The 22,022-nt window shown below is 34.1% G+C and overlaps 4 protein-coding genes and 1 long non-coding RNA gene across 9 annotated transcripts in view; 2 read left to right on the forward strand and 3 right to left on the reverse strand.

Annotated features, from left to right (window-relative positions):
* LOC118276940 (syndecan) overlaps window positions 1-6,119 on the reverse strand; it is a 283,688-nt gene extending 277,569 nt beyond the window's left edge. The window contains exon 1 of one of the 4 annotated variants that reach the window (XM_035595572.2): window positions 5,832-6,119. In XM_035595572.2, the coding sequence (XP_035451465.1) occupies window positions 5,832-5,897 (66 nt within the window). In that variant the 5' untranslated portion in view covers window positions 5,898-6,119. The remainder of the gene's footprint in view (window positions 1-5,831) is intronic. The other 3 variants (XM_050699169.1, XM_035595581.2, XM_035595590.2) reach the window with 3 other exon arrangements.
* Window positions 697-7,185, forward strand: LOC126911539 (uncharacterized). Its single transcript, XR_007706044.1, has 2 exons — window positions 697-838; window positions 7,117-7,185. It is a non-coding gene; the product is annotated as an uncharacterized LOC126911539 (long non-coding RNA).
* Window positions 7,186-8,359: 1,174 nt separating this feature from the next.
* LOC118277213 (ATPase inhibitor mai-2, mitochondrial) lies at window positions 8,360-11,297 on the reverse strand. 2 transcript variants are annotated; one of them, XM_035595935.2, is made up of 3 exons: window positions 11,128-11,297; window positions 9,407-9,533; window positions 8,360-8,642 (listed from the first exon to the last, which is right to left on the reverse strand). In XM_035595935.2, the coding sequence occupies exons 1-3, from the start codon at window positions 11,181-11,183 to the stop codon at window positions 8,505-8,507; spliced, it is 321 nt and encodes a 106-aa protein (XP_035451828.2). In that variant the 5' UTR covers window positions 11,184-11,297; the 3' UTR covers window positions 8,360-8,504. The 2 variants fall into 2 exon arrangements, with proteins under 2 accessions (XP_035451828.2, XP_035451835.2); XM_035595942.2 differs by lacking the exon at window positions 11,128-11,297 and adding an exon at window positions 10,744-10,900.
* A 1,184-nt stretch (window positions 11,298-12,481) lies between these two features.
* On the reverse strand, window positions 12,482-13,992 carry LOC118271469 (uncharacterized). The gene is made up of 3 exons (XM_035587565.2): window positions 13,346-13,992; window positions 12,733-13,020; window positions 12,482-12,635 (listed from the first exon to the last, which is right to left on the reverse strand). Exons 1-3 carry the CDS (start codon window positions 13,882-13,884, stop codon window positions 12,482-12,484), a joined length of 981 nt encoding a protein of 326 aa, XP_035443458.2. The 5' UTR covers window positions 13,885-13,992.
* A 1,800-nt stretch (window positions 13,993-15,792) lies between these two features.
* LOC118277996 (protein scarlet) overlaps window positions 15,793-22,022 on the forward strand; it is a 31,612-nt gene continuing 25,382 nt past the window's right edge. The window contains exon 1 of the mRNA XM_050699171.1: window positions 15,793-16,179. The gene's annotated coding sequence lies outside the window, so the exon portion shown is untranslated. The remainder of the gene's footprint in view (window positions 16,180-22,022) is intronic.

A 22,022-nucleotide genomic window follows, 5' to 3' on the forward strand; every position in this document is an offset into this window, starting at 1 on the left:
TTTCAATGTTTCTGCGTAGTTACCTACCTACATTTAAACCTACCTATACCTAATATTTATTATTATTACCTCTGAGAACGTATTGCGCGGTGTTTAGTATCTTAAACCGACAACATCAAAGGGGACTGCATTTAAATACCGCATGCGCATGCCTTCTCCGGTATCAGATTATTTCAAATCGTTGACGCAAGAATTCACTGGGTATGCAAGTGCCTACCAATTATCCTGAGTAGGTAAACATGGTTACAAAGAAAATATGGTCAAATTGATAACTTCCTACGTTTTTGAAGTCGGTTAAAAATACTTGTGATCATTAATCATACAATTATTACCTAACGCAAAGGTACCGGTTACCGACCGGCCTCCTCTATCCGACCATTTTAGTTTATTTACGCTAATTTGTGTATTTATCGCGCGAAAGTCTTGAAATACGCCTTATTCAATACATTAATTCATCATTCACCTTCAGTCAAAACTTGGGTTTGTGGGGTTAACGCACATTCCGACTGTCCTGCGAAATATAAAAAAGGTGCAGTTTGCGTAAATTTTCATGCGAAAAAAACATAAATCAGTGAAATAAAAGATCTCGATTTTGACGATGATCACTCGGGTAAACTAAGAATGTATTTACTTTATGTGATTTATTGGTTCATTGAGTCCTTATAATTTCAATATGCATACAGAAATTCCATGTTTTTACCCGACTGCGCCAGAAGGAGGGTTATGTTTTTCGAGAGTATGTATGTATGTATGTATGTATGTATGTATGTATGTATGTATGTATAATTGTTTGGCACGCTCTGTAGCCTAAACGGCTTGATGGATTTTGACTTGAGAGGTGTCGTTAGATTCGTATTTACTATGAGAGTGACACTGGATATATCAAAATGTAAAAAAAAACAAAATGGCGGATTTTTGGCGCCAAATTCGAATATTGCTCACTCTCTAGCCTGAACGACTCGATGGATTTCAGCTTGATAGGGGTCGTTTGATTCGTATTTACTGTGAGAGTGACACTAGATAATATATCAAAATATAATAAAACTAAAAGAAAATAAAATAAAAAAGGTAATTTAAAAAACTAAAAAACCCGACTGCGTTTCTTTATAACATGAAAATGAAAAAAGCCTAAAACAAGAATACAAGAAAAATTTAAGCAGTCGGGACCCATTCTAGAAAGTATGTGCCCTCACTAAGTCTTCATAATATTTAGAATGGGTCCCGACTGCTTAATTTTTTTTTGTATTCTTGTTTTAGGCTTTTTCATTTTCATGTTATAAAGAAACGCAGTCGGGTTTTTTAGTTTTTTAAATTACCTTTTTTATTTTATTTTTTATAGATTTATCGATAAATTAATGTTGGACGGAATAAGGAGCCCTACAAAATGACGACGTACCGAATACCGACCAAATTGGTCGGTAAACGGAATTTTAAGGTTTATGAATGACACTAATTTTCTGTAACGTGGGTTGTTTTAGGAGTGTTTTGTGATTAGTTTCTTATTCTTAAAGCTATCCTTAGATATTAGACCGGTATCCGACCTATGCTAACTATAATGGATTCTTTGTAATTTACGTTTCAAATTGACATATTTCCGATATATTTACGATTCCTTCACAAAGACTTGCTAGAGGTAAACCTTTATATTTTATGTTTATTTCGAAGAATTTCATGAATACGATATTGTTACAACTTAATAAGTAATAGTAGAGTAGAAAGTAACTAAAAAAATGGTATAAATTTCAGTTAAGACGTTTTATTATACAAATACAGGTTTGGTCGTAGTCTGGATACGATTTGTTTCCCTGTCCCTTGTTCCGACTAACTAAGGGAATATAGGTTTTGGTGTTTTTTTAAATTACATGATAAGCACATCATCGGTAAGTCATCGGGATGAACGACAAAAACGTTAGTAATAGGTATAGTACTTGTACGTAATACCTACGACACATAATGTTCCGAAAATAACTACGGAGGTTTATTGTACCTACAACCTACAAGTAGTAAAGTAAATAAAATAAGTACCTACCATATGTACGATACATAGTATGTAATGTATAGGTAGATACATAGAAAAGTTTAGTCACGAATTTCGGAATTACGTATCTTAACAATAGGTATCTACCTATAGGTAATTAAAGACCATTCGCATTTAACCAATACGAACAATTTCTTTATTAGGCATAATAAATTAAGATCGACATGATGTAGGTAAATCTTATGCTGAAATACTAGGAAACTTAATTAAAAAATAAATAACTACCTACATGGTAGGTTGAAAAGTAGACGTCACATTGTATGTTCTCTGCTTGCATCTCCGAGTGTTAAAAAACGTAATGTTATGTTAAATTTAAAAATCATTATCGTAATTTCAGTATCGAATCCAAAAACAATGCGTGAATAGTTTTAGAAAGATTGTTGTTTTACGAATTTCTACTCTATTGCTAAGATATAGAGTTGATTTTACAATGTGCGTTTGGGTCGGACGGAATCAGGTTCCTGAGGAGTCGGTATCACGGACATCTGTCGGCAGTCGGTCGGTATACGGGGACTTTAGTATTTTTCCAAGCGTAAGAGTTTAAATCGAAATATAGGTACAAAATAGTCGTAAAAGGGCAAAATAATGAACATATTTCTAATTCATAGTTAATAAACTTTTGGAAAAGCATTTTTTATTATACGATCTTGAATTTTTTGTTTATCTTTTGGAGGATTTTGTTCGCCGCGCCGATCACCGGTCGGTATTCGGTACATTTGCGTTACCTATGAAGATGTGTGGACATTTGTCACACTTATTGCCGCACTCAGAGACATTTAATGAATACTTAAACTATTCTTTAGTAACGACCGATTTTGTATGGAAAACAATTGCTAAGGACTGGGTTAAGTAACCATTAAATGTTTCTACTACTATCTACTGAATACAGCCAAATGTTTAGCTTTAGCACACAGAAAGAATACAGAGCTTTACCTTAGGTACAAGTATAATAATATAATTAACTATTCTCAATTACTCGGATTACACAGAGTACCAATTTCCGAACGTTTATTGGTAGAAATAAACCATCAATGCCTCATTGACCAATCTTCACATCTGTACCTAAGTAGGTACTTAGCTAGATTTAAGTGCTAAGATGCTAAAAACATCTTAGGCTTAGGCTATCGTCCTACGCCGTCAACCTACTGCCTAAAGGTTAATAAGTACCAGAACCATGTTATCGAGGAATCAAGTCGTTAATTACCACCTACATACCTTTTAATCTAAGTATACAAAGCTACAGATCGAGATACACAATCCAGTATAAGCTGACCTTTGAATGTAAGGAAAGATGAGCCAAAGCAAGACCATGTTAAACTGGTTGTGTACAGCTTGATGTTGACATTTGATTTTATCTTAAGATGTTATAATCGAAAGCGACCAAGGCTTCTCAAATCCAATCACAGGTTTATACTTCAAGCTAAAAGGTCCAGGCATTTATTCGGGATGCCTAGGCAGATAATTGAATTTGTCTAGACATTGATTTTAGAATAGAAATTTAATTTAAGGTCTATCGATTGCTCTCGATAAGTTTGGCAGAAGGTAGGTTCTCCTAGTTGGTTGTTGAATTACTTATTTAAGTTTACCTATAGTAGAAAATCTAAAAATAGGTAGGTACCTAGTTAGCCTTATAGTTACGGGAATGTTTAGTGAAATTTTTCTTCAACGGTTTTCACCAAACATTTACAGAAATGGTGCAGAAAGGATAATTCGAAAATTAAAACAGAAGGAGGTTGGTAGTGTTTTTTTTTTATTGACTACATCGACTAGGTAATTGGTTCTAAGTGCCTTCTGTATTTAGAGAATTGATTTAGGTAACAATATAGGAAATCAGAGAGATATTTGTAATTAACAAGCCCACGCAATAGGTATTAATTTACATTTCTGTTAAACTTACACTGTTTAGGTACCATTCAAACTTAAACTAACTATCTTACGATTAGTTAATTTAAGAAACATGAGGTTTACTGTCTACGTTGCGTCATTTTACGAATGCATTGCATTCGTCAAAAATGATAGGTGGATTTGACGTTGTGGCTTCGTGAACAGTTTTCAATGTTTCTAAGTAAGATGCACGCAGTCATTTTGTAGGACTATTGTTTGATTGCATTCATCACAGTAGCCCTCATGTTTCCTAAATTAATCGTAAGTTTGTCAGGTTGTAGTTTATTCAAATTTGAATAGTACCTACCTAAACAGTGAAGTTTAACAGCAATGTAAATTACCTATTGCGTAGGTTTGTTTCATTGTTACCTAGGAAAACTTAGTTACCTAAATTAAAGCTGTGTAGGTAGATACTAGGTAATTAGGTATCTATGATGTAGGTGTCCATAGTCTCAAAAAACGCAGCCTGCGTTAGGTAGATAAATAGTAAAACAGAACATGTATTAACTAACTATACTTATTAAAAGTGTTTTTTTTTTTAGTTAATAACTTTTCCCGCTTTGGGAGGCGAGAGGGAGTGTCAGACTCTTACTGACTAAAAACTACACCGTTCCTACTCCTGCTTTTTGAGCCCCGGTAAGCATTAAGTGTAGGCTGAAATACCTGGTTATCAATGTACTTAAAAAACTTAAGTTACGTAGGTGCCTACCAATTTAATTACATTAGATACTCGTACATAACTGCTTGGTTAAAGTTAGGAGTCGAACACTGGACATTGGTAGTTACACGCAGCTGTCGCCCTTGCAGTCTGTAGACTATCTAGGGCAGTTCAGTTAGAGGACCTAGATCTAGATTTTAATAAAGGAAAGTAGGCATAACCTAGGTATTGGTATTATTGTAAAATATAAACAATTATACTTAGGTACCTAGCACCTTATCATAAGATTCATTTTACACAAGCAATGCGATCATAGTTTAACCTTTGTTTGTGAGGTTCCTGAAGAGTAATGTTACATCTAGGTAAGGTCAACATGCAGTTTGTAGGCAACTAGTCAAGCTAAAACAGTCCTTAGGGCTTTGTAATAAACGAGCTGTCTATAGTACCTTACCGAGGTCTATCTTAGTACCTTCGATCATGATAAGCAATACGGTTATTAAATCTTTAATGTTCATAATAAAATCGTTAATTTTAGACTTTAATATAGGCTTAAATGGAGTCATTAAAAGGTAAGCAAGCATGTCTAATAAGGAGGTGAAATATTGCGGAAAAGTAGTTCCCCTATTTACCAACTACCCATTTCCAACTTGAGTGAGTCAGAAACACGATCTAGTAGACGCTTTCTTTGCTCGGGAAGCAATTGAATTCGTTAGTTAGTAGTTACTAATAAATAACACAAGGTAATGGGTTCACGGCAACGGGCAATCTATGCCTGTAACGCCATCCGACGGTTATGTAGGTGTGCGGTGTCTCAGCTTTCTCCCAAAACGTGGGCGACATCGCGCTCCCATTCATGATCCGTCCGTGTTTACACCACGGCGCGACACTATCGGACGATACTCAATACTCACTGATACGGAAACAAAAATAACGCGACACAAATCGATGGGAACGAACGCGATAACGATTGTTTACCTGTGATTACTGCATATTCAAGGTAACCAACCTATGTAACTCAGACGCACGGTAACGTTTACACGTTAATTCAACTAACAGACTCACGAGTTAATTCTCTTATTGAAACTCTGTTGACTAGTGTTGACATTGAAAACAGTTACGCAAGTCGATGCAACTTAGGTATAAAATAAAGTCGACGTTTCGTTTACAAGACCAGACTCACGTTCTCTGTGTTCACACAACAAAAAGCCGGGCGAATGCCGCATTTAAGACGGTTTAGACGGTCCCCCTTACCTCTGTCGCTCGAACGTATCCTGCGAGGACTACACAAGACAGCCATAGGTATATCCTCAAATGCATCACAACAAAGAGAACCGGAACGGTCGCACCAGCAGTAAGACACTATCACACAATAATAACACAGCACAAAACAATTTGCTGTTATGTTATTCCACTAACACCATACACACGGGTCGAAACGGCGCGCGAAACGACATGCGGCGTCGGTTTGCGATTGTAGTAAACTGAGTGGCGCTTGGAACTCGGTTCACTGCGTTGAGGGCGCGCGCCCCGCACGCGGCGCCTTCGCAGCTAACTTCGCTCACGTGAGCCGAGTTCGGTCGTCGCCCGATGGTCGATGGAGCTATATTTCGCGTCACGCACTCCTATTTATTACGTCGAAGAATAATAGCCTAGTCGTCGCTTTACAAAAACAGGCCTCTAATTCTCCTTCCAAAAGAACAACACATTGTATAACTACAGTCCCTACGTTTCTCTGACGCAGTCCTACAAAGAAACTTGTTCTAATTTTGGTCATGGGCAAGACAGAAATATTATTTGCTAGGGCGACGACCGTCTGTGTGTAACATTGAAGACACGTCAAAACAAACAAGTCGTACGATAGCTATCTAAATGCGTCCAAAACAATTTATTCCTTGCCAAGAAAAGGATAATCTTCCTTACTACTTACCGTCAAGACAAAATAAAATTGTGGACCTATTTATAAAGAAATCTTAAACCTTACCTATGTATGTACTAAACAAAATAAAGTGAAAGTGTTTTTAAAGTTTCAGATGCGCGCTACCTACAGTCTGAAACTTTACAAATATAGAGACCTACAAAATATGCTATAGTTAATACCTATAGGTCTTCTGTGTTGGCTGGTAGGTAGTGATTTTGAAGTAATGTTTGTAGCGCCATCTGTCTACAACTTGGAACAACCACCATCGTTCTACAAAACACAACAAAACTTAGGGGAGATAAAATATTTGAACTCTAATTAAAACAGTAGATATTTATTATTATATGTTACTTCGAATGTTGCACCTTTGTAATTATAAGAAGGAATAAAATATGTGAACTGAGTATTTGGCAATGTTTCATTAAGTTGATTGTAGTTCTAGCAAAACATCATAGATGGCTCTGAGACTAAGGATTGAAATTTAGTGTTTTATTACCCGACTGCGCCAGAAGGAGGGTTATGTTTTTCGAGTGTATGTATGTATGTATGTATGTATGTATGTATAATTGTTTGGCACGCTCTGCAGCCTAAACGGCTTGATGGATTTTGACTTGAGAGGTGTCGTTAGATTCGTATTTACTGTGAGAGTGACACTGGATATATCAAAATAATAAAAAAACAAAATGGCGGATTTTTGGCGCCAAATTCGAATATTTCTCACTCTCTAGCCTAAACAGCTTGATGGATTTTAACTTGATAGGGGTCGTTTGATTCGTATTTACTGTGAGAGTGACACTAGATATATCAAAATAAAAAAAATAAAACTAAAAAAAAATAAAATAAAAAAGGTAATTTAAAAAACTAAAAAACCCGACTGCGTTTCTTTATAATATTAAAATGAAATAAAAACCCTAAGACCCATTCTTAATATAAAGACTTTGTGAGGGCACATACGGCTGGCTTTCTAGAATGGGTCCCGACTGCTTAAATTTTACGATGACTTTCTTGTTTTAGGGTTTTTTCATTTTAATATTATAAAGAAACGCAGTCGGGTTTTTTTAGTTTTTTAAATTACCTTTTTTTTTCTTTTTTTCACAATAGCAGCACCTTACCTGGCAATATCTATGTATATTATAGAAAATTATAGAAAAATAAACTCATCTAACAAGGAGCAGTCAATCCTCTTTAGTAACTAGCATTTACATCTTTTCATTCAAAGCCACTCAGTATGGTGTCGAAAGAATGATGCCGTTTTCCTAGTGGGATCCAGACATAAGATCCACAAACTATTAAAAGTTGCCGATATAGCCCATCGGATTAGCAAGCTGAGTGGCAGTGAGACAGAGCTAGGAGAACAGACAGCAAGCGCAGTGCTAGACATCCACCCACATGATGTACAGACGACCTAACAAAGCTCACAGGGAGCTGGATCCAACTTAATCCAATGCGCTTCCGATCCATCCAATCCACCTATCTGGATATCATTAAGACCTACGTCCGGCAGAAGATGTCTTGTGGCTGATATGATGATGATGAACCAGCATATAAACAAACAAATCATTGGAAGGTACTAAAAGTACCAATACCAATAGCACTTAGCCGTGTAGCACGTAACGTATCAGATACAGTATCCAGTGAGTACGTAAGCACGAGCCTGTTGCGAGCCGCTCGCAGTGACCTGCTGAGTGGCGGTATCAGTGCGAATACAATGGCGGCTCGTAGCTAGACACGCTGTGGACCGTGGACCAGCTGTAACTACTTGCAGGTTGATACTGTATCTGATATGTGCTACAGGGTTAAGTGAGTACCCAGCTGTAGGTAGTAACAGATTAATAGTAAGTACTAAAATCAAACAACCCAATATAATAATGCCATCATTATGTAATTGCGGTTTTACCTTCTATAACTAAACAAAATAAAAGCAAAATGTTGACATTCTTAAAACATAATTGAGTAAAACTCAAGACAAAATGTTTCCGACTGTTCCTGAATGGATGTGGCACTGTTTATGCGTTCTTGTGATCAATGTCAGCCATTTTTTCTTTGTGTCTACGGATGGCGTCCTCGTGGCGTTTGATCTGGTCCTGATGGAAGGAGATCTCCTTGTCCAAGTGAGACTTCAAGTTGGCAAGCTGCTCCTTTTGCTGAAAACAAAGATAAGAAGAAAATTAATTAATGAAAATATATTTTCTTATTAGAACTACTTGTAATCTGGGCAATACCAGTCGATTTTCGACTTGATTGGGTACTTTTATAATACCTATTGAGATTTGGAGCATGTATCTTGGCATAGTATTTACAGTAGGAATGCTTTGGCTGTAACAACACATCTACCAATGCCTGTGTCACATAACTGCGAGTTCGATGGCCAACTGGTCTAATTAATTAATTTCCGTTCTATGTGTTTACTGATCTGCATTGCTCAATGCATATTGACGATGTATCTCTCATTGATAACATAACCCCCAACTTCTCACTAGCTATAAGTCTTATGTAGTATTATATGAATTATGATTGATATGTTATTTTAAAATACATATCAATAAACATAACCTAACCTATATGTATATGATAGATAATCAATATAAAATATGATAGAAAATCAATATAAAATTAATTAAAAATCACGGTTCGTTCCCGTCACGTCGTTGCGTCTGCTCATGATGAAGAGTCCCTCTGTGACTCAACAAAATAAAATATGAATTATGTATACATATCAATCATAATTCATATAATATTTCAGCTTGTGCCTGGTATCTGTCTAAAATATCTGAAATAACACTTAGTGTAGTAATGTAAATTTTAACCAACATTGCACTTTACTGATCTGCATTGCACATCTGGGTCATTGCATTCATAACAACTTAACCAATGGACTGCTCAATAACTCTTTACTTGAAACCTTTACCTTTTTGTAGAAGTATTCATCTTCTCTGGCTGCCTCCATCTTGCCAAAAGCACCACCGGCTTCACGGATGGCACCGCCACCACCGCCACCTTTGCCGGCACCGGAACCAGGCTCACCACTGTACATTCTGAAATCAACAGTAAATTCATAAGAAATTGTATACATACATATGTAACCCGTCTCCCATAGAGGTAGGCAGAGACCATGGAACACCAATTGCTATGATTCATATAATATAATTCTTGAATAGTCATCAGTCTTTTCATGCATGCTCATAAGTGAATAGAATTTTTATAATACACCTTATGTATTTAATATAATAATATGATATATTTGAACCTTACAGAAAATGGAGTGAGTAATAAATATGCCTTGGCACCTTTGATGAATTTAATGTATTATATCATCAGTCGGAGATGGATTTACACCAAAAATAAACAAGGAATGTGCTTAGAAGTCAAGAATTGAAAGAAGGCACTTAAAAAAGCTTCTGATAAATGCATAACTACACTTCAGAACAAGAAAATAGTTTCATTAATGGCCTAAAAGACTAGGTTCTACATCAAATATTTTTTTTATTGTTAACCTTTAGAAGCATCTTTTTAGTCTAATTGGAAATATATTTTCAACCCTTATTGAGCAAGTGTTGTGATTTAATGCTCAAACCGTATGCATGTGAAAAGACACTTTGGTCAGCAGTGTCCATTAAAAGGCTGTTGTTGCTGAACTAGCACTACCACACACTAATCAATTCAATATTTAAAAAATGACATCACATTACAGCAAACAAATAATCTGTTTAATTTACATCTCAATTTGTAGAGACTATTTTTAACTCTGACACATAAAGACGCCGGCAATGTAATGGATGATGAAAGTATAGTGCAATCTGTATAATAAACAACAATGAAATTGAAAGTCATTGTCCCTTACAATTTATTTTTATTTGTTGTACTTATACTTAATTTACTTGAATAAGTTTAAATACACTTCGCTTGCATGTAAGTAAATAAGGAAAATTAAGAAAATATAATGCTCCAAAAAATGTCTATGGTAATCATTATGATCAGCCAGTAAATTTGAACTTACAATTTTATTGTAACAAATTATTATTAATCTAAGTGTAAATTAAACCTGTAAACAGCATGAACCAATATAAATTACCTGATTATATGCTGTAGCGTTTACACAATAGAAATTGATTAAAAAACATGGTTGTTTGTATTAAGCAACAAATATTATGATTGCACTATTATGATAAGAATAAAGTGTTATTAACCTCTACTAACACAATGACAACGAGGGTATGATTCGTTTCAAGGTAAATATTACCTTACCTGAGGATTAATTAGAAAAAATCTAATAGGAACTTATTGGAAAGTGACTAGTGGCAGTCAACTGGCCTTATAATCAATAACCTTTGCCTTCTTATATTATTGTAAACACCAAACACTGCGTAGAATACGACTGACTGTTTATATAGTGTGACATCGGTATAAAGGGCATCTTTATGACAAGCCAACTATTAATAGAAGGAAAAATAAGAGTGATTCAAGTCAAGTCGAAAGACATGGTCATCGAATTAGAATTTAGATGCATGATCGATGAACCGTCTTCGAAAAATAGGGATGTATCATTTAATGATAACAATTATTTTTTTATTCTAAAATGGTATCTGCAAGTAGGTTGCGTAACGTGACATGCCGGTAAAAATTTCTCACCTTACGCTCAAAATAGCCCGCGATAGGTTTGATGTTACTCTCGGAATTAAACTCATGATTTTGATTTTAACTGGAATTTATAAAAAGGTCCTAAATAAGTACTTCTTTACGAATCCTGAACTTTTGTAAGATTGTAGAATTTGACAGAATTCCTTCAAACCAAAGATAATCTTGTTTTTTCCAGTCGACGAAATAGGGTCTTTTAAGACAGTTTTGGTAACGAAATATAAATAAATTAATTCTTAAATTTTTAACTTGCACAATGTAGTTGAATTCGCTCAAGCAATAGTAATAGTACATTACATACGATTTTTCTTGGAAAAGAGGCTCAACTTGGTAATATTTTACATCCCGCTGAAGTCAAGCCTTAAGTAATATTTTAGTAACTGTAAGTAATAATAGTAAATTACTTCACTGCAAAGCCCAGGATGACTGTAGTGACATTATTTAAACATTAATACGATTGCATTAATATTATTAAGTAATGTAACATTGTTCAACAGTTTGAATAATACATATTTACAAAAATCTAAAAGTACAACTAACCAATCATATCTTCCCGCCGCTGGCAGATTGCCATCTCCGATTATGAATTTGCATTAAGAAAATATTTAATTATTTTAAAGATATTAAAAACAGTTTTTTTTTGAAAATATACGAATTTTTGTTATCAAGTGACATTGTCATTATTTGACATAATCAGCGAAGCAGCCAGCCCTATGGATCTTGCAACTACGAAGTTTTAATATTAAAAACTAGGTATTGAATAATATCGTAACATGTAGGCAAAACAATAAAGGTTACTCATTAACTAATAGTAACTTTAGATTTCAAAGAAATAAATAACCTCACCATTGGCCTTATTAATAAGTCTTTTAATTCACAATTTTTAACAATTCCATAAACAAATTCATTTAAAAAATCCATGTTTGGACCTTGAACTGTAATCTAAGTCGATACTGATGTATTGCATTGAATAGGAGCGAAAATAGAATGCTTACAATAAAATAACTAAGTGAGCAAGACTAAGATTGACACCCTGGATTTTGGGACAATACCATGCCAACATATTTTTGGTTCAAAATACTTTTGAAATGTGTACTTCTAACAGGTTTTTAGGGACTATTTACCAGTTTCTTTAAATAGTATAAGTAATTTGTGTAATATTTACAAGTTACAACATTGTGCCAGTCAGACCATAGACCACAGATTAAAGGCGAAAGAAAAAAGCGGCAGATTTAAACCTTATGATAAGATATTATTAATGCTCAATATAAATTTAAAGTTATGTTATAAATCTCATTTATTATTCTACACAGAGTGAAACATAACTAAAAAGTAGAAAATATGAAACTTACGTCATATCTTGCTTTTTCGCCCATAAAACATGTTTCAGTTTTTGTTCTGCAATAATTTTATTCAGTTCAGCAGTCTCTCTCATAGCTCTTACTACCTGACGCTCTTCTTTTAATGTTTCCATCTTCATCTGCTTTTCTGCTGTTGTGTACCTGAATTGAATATTAAATATAATTTTTAAATTACTAATTAAACAGGTATTTAAAACTATGTGCCTAGAGAATAATAAAATATGGTAAATAAACTTACTGAAAATATTCCTGTAGCTCCCTATGAAATGGATTAGTCAGCTTTAAAGCTTCTTCTATTGGATTAAAAGGTATTTCAGTCATAGTTGTTGTTGAGACGGTTCTTGTGACACTTTTGTTTGCAGCATTTTCTTCCAGACCATCAAAATCATTTGATTCTGATATTTGTTCAGAAACTGATGATGCAGAAGACTCCAACTGGGTACTATTGGTTTTATCCAGAGGCATATCAGTCTCCATAGAGACTGAAGTAGTGTTCAAGCCACTGCAACTTGGTTGATTAAGATCCCTGGAAAATAAAAATTGTTATATTAGACACATTGAAGAAAAAGTGTAGGCTGAATAGGTACTGGTTGCCTGTTCCTAATTATAATGTTTAAAAAATAACATAAGAAAATAATCTATGGTAATATGGTATAGTTAGCTTCAATTCATTGTTATTTTTATAGTAATTTTTAATATTAACTTATGCTTACAACTGTCATTAAACTATAAGGTACATATTTAACTAGGCATTTAACTTACTATTGTTTTCTGAAAATTTTATGAAGCATCAAAATACACTACTACCTACATAAACTAACTGCAAGCAAATTTAAAGGTAAGTGACTTACTCATCAACACATTCTGTTTTTATCTCAATGTTAGCAGTAATTGATGAAGAAGACTCATTCAAATTTTCATTTTCTCCTTTGAAAACACCATCTTTCAGTAATTCTAAGATATTGCAAACCTCCAGTGACAATCGAGAGTAATTCTGCAGTTGAGGACCATTTAATGCTATGTCTTCGCGAGCTATTCTCTTCATATTCTGCCACTGAGTCTTTACTTTTTTTATAGAACTACCAGTAAACTTACAGCCAAACTTTGCAGCTAACTCTCGTAGTATTTCATTCCAAGCGATGTCTTTTTCTTCGTAGTGGTTTGGACCATTGTTGGCTTTTGTTACGACCACTTCCTTGCGTTGCTTAATTAACTCGAGTAGGTATTGTTTTTCTTCAAGCGACCAGTTAGGGGTTCTTAGTCGACCGTTATTATTTAACTTAGCTATCTTGCCCATTTTTTGCGATGCGTCCCGAGGAACGTGGTTGATCTTTTGCAACGATTTGTTGCAAACGATACACTCGACGTCCAAAATTATAGGTTTCCACATTTAAAAACAATTGAACGACGAAAAACGACTGAAAACTTTGACAAGCTATAGACAGACAGCGCTGCTAACGACACACTGTTTAAAAACTTATTTTGGAATGAAGTTTGTAATGGATTATTTTTGAATCATAGAACCAGTGTGAAATAAATGAATTAAAATTATATTCAATGAGGCAATGGAATAAACTAGCTCAGAGGTTATTGTTATTTGTATAGTCAGGTGATGGACTGGCCATTAATATAGCGCCAAAATTTAAATAAACTTTAATTTATTTGCTGTAGGTATTTTGCAAGTAATTTTTAATTCTATAGGTTTTTAAATGTCTACGTTAAAGATAGTTTGTATTGAATTAAGTAAGTAATGGTAATTCATTGTTTACTAGATAATAATAATCAGTGTAAAACATTCGTATTAAACCTTAAGTTTGTTCAAGCAGGTGCGTTTAATTAATACCTATTTGGTTAACGTCAAAATGATTGATGTTGTTATAGTGCCCTTTTATTTATTTGTTAAATTAAATTGTTAGGTAATAAGAAGCGTCTGTTTAAAGACGACGTAGTATTAACAATTTTATGTGCCGTGCGGTGAATTTTAGTTTCTAACTTTTTTAGTTGAATACGTTTTCTTTTCTTTTCTTCAAACTTAGGTAGGATTCCCATTGATTACAAGCAGAACATTTTAATTATAGATCAAATAATGTGTGTGATGATCATGGAGAGAACAGATAAGTCACTAAACACCTACGAACCTACCTAATTACCTACATTGGTACCTGGCAGAAGAGAATACTCAAACGTTTTATTGAAAATAACATAACGCACCTGAACCTACCTACCTAAAATGACGCGCCGATGTACCGGCAACGCGTAACTTTTCCTGGTGTTGCGACTGAAAGTTTCGACGGGTGGCGCTGATCGTTTACCGTCAGGTCAGTAAAATCCATTTATTATATTTTCCAAGATTATAATTGATTACCTAGGTAAAACAGCTAAAGTCATGGTCGTAGTATTCAAAAGTGAAATATAATTAAGTTTGTTTAATTTTATTCTCATCTTGTTATCGCTACTGTGTTGTTAGTTCAGTGTCTGTCCGGTAGATGGAGTTAGTAGTTATAAATTGGAATCGGATCCTCGATCTCGTGTATTTCGACATTTTTATAGATTAGCGGCAATTAAGTAAATTGCCAATTAAATTATTATCATCAATATGCATTTGAAATACCTGATTTATAATTTTAATTATAAGAAAGTCTGGATCTCGATCGGAGTCATATCACGGTCCCACAGCGGCCTTGACATCGGGCGGCGTGAAACAACGCTGGCATTGTGTTTCAATGTGTATGAGGAACTCCTTTACTATTTACGATATATGTATGTATGCATGCCATACATACATAGATACATTATCTACATAAATATCCTCACGTCTCTCTCCCATTGGGGTCGGTAGAGATAATAAATAGATCTTTATTGACTTTATTTGACTAGTTGTTCCTATTTAGAATCGTACTTGGCTTTTCAGGTTTTTCAATAAACAAATATGTGGGTAAATAGATATAGGTATTTAATTTTTTGTGCACCGTTAAACGTTTTATATTTACTTACCAAAATAAAAATAAAAATGTGATCGTACCCAAGTAAAAACATAGGCTCTTTAGTTTATCATCTTTGCCATTTATAAGGTACGGTTTAGAATAATAGAACCTTGCCTCCATGGAGGTAGGTAGGTACTGCTTTTTTATCGCATCAAGTCGTTAACTGGTTGCTTCTCCACTAGAAGTTTAAAATATTTGCTTACAGTAACTGGATATTTTTTTAAACAATAATCATTTATTCATGTTGAACCTAAAACAGGTTTCCAAACGCTACGCTACGAGTAATACTTCGTTACATTGCTCTTAAAGTTCATAATCGCTACATTTGCATGTGCAGAGAAAAAAATACTTTAGGCACTACACTGAGTCATACAAATTGTCATTAAAATGCAATATTGAATAGGGATATAAATAGGTCATTATTGCATTAACAGTTATGTTAGTAATTGGGCAAGCCACGCTCTTTCCGTAGTTAATTAAGACAGTCGGTCATAGAGGCTCTACAGCGCTACACGTTCGTCAACATTTTTTTTTAAACTCGTCCAAAGTGCATCTTTTTTTTTTATTTATAGGAAGTGGTTTATCCGTTCTAGTGTAGTTTGAATTTTGAATAAAGAATCAGTGAATAGGATGCCATTCGTTTGAAATAGTTTCGCAAGAAAATATTGTGAAACAATTTGATTTCTTTGGTTTTGTTACCGGTAAGTACTTAGACAAATGTTATTTTTTTCATGTTATTAGTACGTTTTTCATTGTTATTTGATGTGAATATTGTTACGCCTCTGTTTTTAGTTAATTATTATGAAATACGTAACTGATTCCGGACGTATTTTATTGTTATTCAGACACTTATTTCTAGTCATAATGCCGGCGTTCCGGCGTTTTCGCGCACGGATTTAGTAATAAAAAATAGTTTCATTGTAATTAATTTTGATTTCCTCAAATATTGCATACGAGTTCTATGCCCTAATGACCGTTTTCTTCTGACAAAATATACATTATCTGTTGTTGATATTATCTTATCTTCATAAGCCTTGTTAGTTGACTTAGCTCGAAATTAACAGAAGGAGAAATCTTAATATTACTCAATGCAATTTGTTCGCTAATCTAAAGTACAATGACCTTTGCAATGTCCCTTCAGAATTATGAAGCATCTATATAAGCAATATATTTAAAGACTTTTCCTATGGTCTTTTTTTTCTCGATAGGAAGTCAAGATTTGCTACTTATTGCCGTACTCAGAGTCATTTAGGTAATAGTTACTTAACCCACTCCTCAGCACTTGTTTTCTGACCAAAATCGTAACTAACGAATAGTTAATTAAATGTCTTTGAGTATGGCAGTTAGGTTAATAGTTTTTATTAATCTCTATAAATACTAACTAACCGATTCTTCGTTTCCAACCTCCTTATGGCGTGTATGTTAAAATAATTGCGTATTTTTTCGTCTATCGTACGCTATCGTAGCATACTTAACTCTTTATAAGGTTTAAAAATGCTTTAAAATTGTTTAAAATAATTTTGTTTTTTTAATTGGTTTGTCAATTCCTTACTTACTACGTAATTTAAGACTCATATTATATTAGAACTACATAGGTATTTGCCGCAATAAGTATAATGACATCACAATTTCCGATCTCATCCAAAATTCATCAACAATTTTGACATTTCGAAAAAAACATCCCACTGGTACCTAAATCATCTTTGTTTTTCAGTAGGTAGGTTCCCACATACCATTTAAGTTAGACACGTCGGTTTGGCCATGAGACATCGGAACCCGTCCAAAATTGTTGTGCAATAGTACCACAATCCTCACTCCACGCGTCTGTGATGATATCTAATGTTGCCTTCGAAATGGGATTTTAATTGGAAAAATGTGTTCCTAGAATTTTTTAACTGTTGCGTTGGAAGTTTTGAAATGATTTTTGGTTGATACTTACTGCTACATTTAATGATTACTTTAATTATTCCTTAGTAACGATTTTTGTTCCGAAAACAATTGCTAAGGACTGGGTTAGGTAACCATTAAATGACTCTGAGTACGGCAGTTAGTACTATTTCTCCTTTTATTAATTTACTTAATGATATCTTTTATGATTCTGGTTATCAAAGTTTAAAGTAGGTAGGCAGTTTTTATGGTCCTTTAGGTATGTTTCTTTTCATAAACTATAATTTTTTTAAACGTAACGTGCTGTGTTTAATATAATTTCGTACATGGAAACTTATAATATGACAGTAATGAAGCATCTATACGCAATTAATGGGAAAGTCGTCCGAATTTTCCACAGCTGTTTAAAAAAAAACGATAAATCAAAAAAGATGGTAGTAAAAAATCCTATTTTAAAACCAATAAATACGTTTTCTCAACATATTTTATAGCCCGGTAAACCAGGCTAGTTTTAATATCTTTAAAAAAAAAATGTCATTGATGCGTAAGCTTTGGTTAGGTAAACAAGTTGACATTTTAGGTGAGTACGATACTCTGAATTAGTTTAAATAATGATGTACTCTAGTAAACTGGTTGTTTTGGTTGTGGAATGCAATGCTGCCGACCCACAGAATATAGTAAATAACAGAATATTTAAATAGGCAATTGTGTATACAAAAATGTAGATTATGATCTTTTTTATTCATGGATTTCGATTTTTTTCTATTAGTTTTTTTAAAAACTGACGTAGAGCCATTCGTATAAATAGTATTTCGTTACGTTTCTAGTAGAATTATAAATAACTGCATCGCAGACTGAGTTAGGCACTAAAACCGGTATACTAATATCATAATCGGCATGCAACTCATTTTAAATGACTGCTCGAAATATTCGATGGATCCTATTTAGATTTTTTTTTATTAGTTTCTGCTTTAGCTAATGCGAAGTTGCTAATCTAAATCTGACCGTACTATTAACTAATACCAATTTTTTTTTACAACGTCATGCCCTTTATTCCCGAAGTGGTAGGCAGAGGTGCAGATTACGGCACGTAATGCCGCTTTAATTATTATATTATTAGCTTTTTTATTGTATAAGCTTTCTAATAAATATATAAAAAATATTATATTATAAGCCGTTTGCTCAGTAGGTTAGAGCGCCGATATAATTCATTACTAATACCTACATTGCATACCAAAATACTCAGTATCACGTATCACAAACAGAATCAGAGTTTTAACCACAGAAAGGCCTTCCAATGCTAAAGTGGCAACACTGACAATGTGCAACCAAACATTAGTTCACTCCCTGTCAACATTGACGCGTTCACAACCAGCAAATCAACCTATACTTATCTTTTAAAACTCTTTAATACAATATCAACTTTATTACAAGACCAATAAAGTAGAATATGTATTTAGTATAGCTTTGTATGCTGTTGTCTTGTAAGTTGACACCCGCTACGGTGGTAGTGTTACCGGGCGTGGAAAGCGGCCGCGATCTCCCTAACACTTGGATAACTTGGCTTACTTCCTGCTTGCTTGCTTATTTAGTTAAATTACATTACTTACTTTTACTTGCGAGTTTGTCTACTGATACGAAAGTTATTATTTAGTAGTTCGTTGTACTCCCATTGTCGGGATACGCTTACCAACTGTATCTTTGTTCATTAATGTTTTAAATAAACTTTTGATTCGTCCTTGCGTAGGATCATTGAACTAGTGATTCATTCTAGATATTTATAGAACATAGAAAAATTGTACCATTGCGTAAACTCAGCTAAGTAGCCATAAGTTTCTAGAGCTGCGGACAACGTAACAGGTTACTGGGGCTCCGGCTCAAAGTAGGAGAAGGAACTGGATGGTTTTTAGTCAGTAAGAGTCTGTGACTCCCTCCCACCTCAGCCAAGGCGGAGAAGTCATGGGAAGATTACAAAAAAGCAGCCATAAGTTGTTTTGAAAAGTCAGTTGCTTTCATAGTTTATGTGTGTACCTTGTACCCCAAGTAGGTATCTTAATTACTTATCATAATCAAGAAGCTTAAATTAAATTTTTTGCACAATCGAATTAGCAGGCGGTAAATCTGATACCTCTTAATGTAAATTAGTAAAAAGTCAAGTATTTTTTGTACTGATCTGAATTGAACATTGAACAAAATGTTAGCAATCAAATTAATGAGTCTTTAATATTATGTTACAAGGAAATCAGTGACAGTTTTATATTATTTGTTAATTAATAAAAATGTTGATGGAATGTTTTAATTGAATGAACATCTGGAACTAATGGTGGTATTAATTAACAACCGTAAAGTCAAATTAAGATACCAATAGTTTGGAAGAGGAGGTATTGAAAATCATTTACGGTTTGACACTAGATAATAATTACTGAAAGTTATTTATTTACTTTTAACCAACGAGCATGCATGAAAAGACTGATGAGTGTTGATGAAACGAAAGAAGTATGTAAGATTCGTAGCAATTGGCGTTTTATTGTCTCTGCTTACCCCTATGGAAGACAGGCGCGAGGTTATGTACCTTCACCACCATAAAAAACCTGCGACAATCGCCAACATATACATAAGAGAGCAATAATGATAAAGAGTAAAATATTATGCCACCATATTATACGACAATTTTCATTTCGAAACATGAATGAAGAAAAAACTATTGAAATTAAGCGAATATTTACTATTTAAATTAGTTACGCGTTAGTATCTAAACATTTGAATAAATTACTCATAAAAAGTAGAACTAGATATGTTTTTTCAACATATAGAATACAGGATGTATCCGTTAGTACCTAGGTGTGTATACCAAAGATCTTGAAGTCAGTGGATACCAATGACGTCAAACATACCTGGAATGGCTTGAAATAATTTTCATGTAAATAAGCAGGTTTTATACAGTATTATTATTTACTAAATTATAGCTTTGGCCTTGTGTTGGAGCACGGCCGTTTCAAGATATTGTCTTCGTCCATAGATATTTTTTTATAAAGACTGACTCAACGTTTTAGGTTATACGAACCTTCTTTTTCGTCCTATTAACTTAACAAAATATGGGATTCATTTATGTATTCTCACAATGGTCATCTTAGTTTAAATTGTGGCTAAATAAATCATCGAAAAACCATTTCTTTTTTGATATGGGAAACTCATCCAATGTGTTCTCCCGCCTTGGGCTAGGCGAGACGGAGTGTCACCCCGTTCTTAATCCTGATTTTCGAACCGGAGCACCGATAACTGACTAGACAGTCCGCAGCTCCTGGTATCGCAAAACCATACGATTTAGATAAATTTTCATCATTAGGTAACAATCACTGTTCAAAGTCTTTTATAACAAACTTTACTAATAAGTCTATAATTTGAGTAAAATCAATGAGAAATCCAATTAAATAAAGGAAATGGGAGTCTGTCGATAAAGTACCAATTTGTTAATACGAAGAATACGGTAAGGTGACGAAACGACAATTTGTATCAATTGGTATCTATCATATATCGTCGGAGCCGACAGGATGTGTTTATTACACGAGCAGTTACATTTAAGAGTTAGAAATATGGTCAGGGTAGAGTGAGTGACCGAATTTAGATGTTAAGTGCACTTATTGTTAGGAGCTGCGGACGACCTTGCGGGTTACCGGGGCGACGGCTCGGAGTAAGTAGTAAGTAGGAACAGGCACGGGGTGGTTTTTAGTCAATAAGAGTGCAATAGATACAGTAAGAGTTTAAGTCAATAAGAGCGCTGGTGGAAACGGAGTCAGCTAGGCTATGTTATTATATGGAAATATGTAAATATGTTTAATATGATGGTTTTCCTACTATCGATACATCGCATATTATTCACACAGCTACATAGCTGAGTATCAGTGGAAACGTTCACAGCTTAGTTATTATATTTTCGTCGCATAGCTACAAAGCAATCTTTGGTCAAAAAGCACCCTAAAGAAGACTGCCACGTTTTCACTTTGTTATTTTATTAAGATTTTCGAAACATATATTTAATAAATGTTATAATATATTAAATAATGATTATTATTGGTATATATTTACAGCTTCATTCCAAGATTACATTCCCATGCATTGCTGATTACCGTTGCATCGGTTTCACATTACGCTAGCGTATGATATTACATAGCTTTCCTAACAAATAAGTGAAAATACTAAAATATTACTTCTATATCTAATTGAACCAAAATAAAATAGCATATTATATATTATGTTCAGTAAGTACCGCAACTGGATTACGGACTCCTTTACACGAACGATAACACATACGCATTTAAAAAATATGTCGATCTGTCGATTATGAAATTATTTTATTTGAATGATATAATAAGGATGATGACGGGGTATGAAAATTAAAATCTATTCAGTCCGTCAGTTAGGTAATTAAAAAATATTAGACCCATATCTGGGGGCACGGCAGTGCCCCCGCCAAGTCGAGCAAAAAAAAGCGGCACGGCCGTACCATCCTTTTCTCGAAGCAATTCGGGCCTTTTTCGACCCCCTATAATTCGGTTGTGGATAAAGCAAGAAACCTGAATCTTCAGTAACTAATCCGGCATTGTATAAACACGGAATATTTAAAATTTCAGTCAATTTGAACCAGTAGTTTAAGAAT

The sequence above is a fragment of the Spodoptera frugiperda genome, chromosome 15 (assembly GCF_023101765.2).
Source record: "Spodoptera frugiperda isolate SF20-4 chromosome 15, AGI-APGP_CSIRO_Sfru_2.0, whole genome shotgun sequence".
NCBI lineage: Eukaryota > Metazoa > Arthropoda > Insecta > Lepidoptera > Noctuidae > Spodoptera > Spodoptera frugiperda.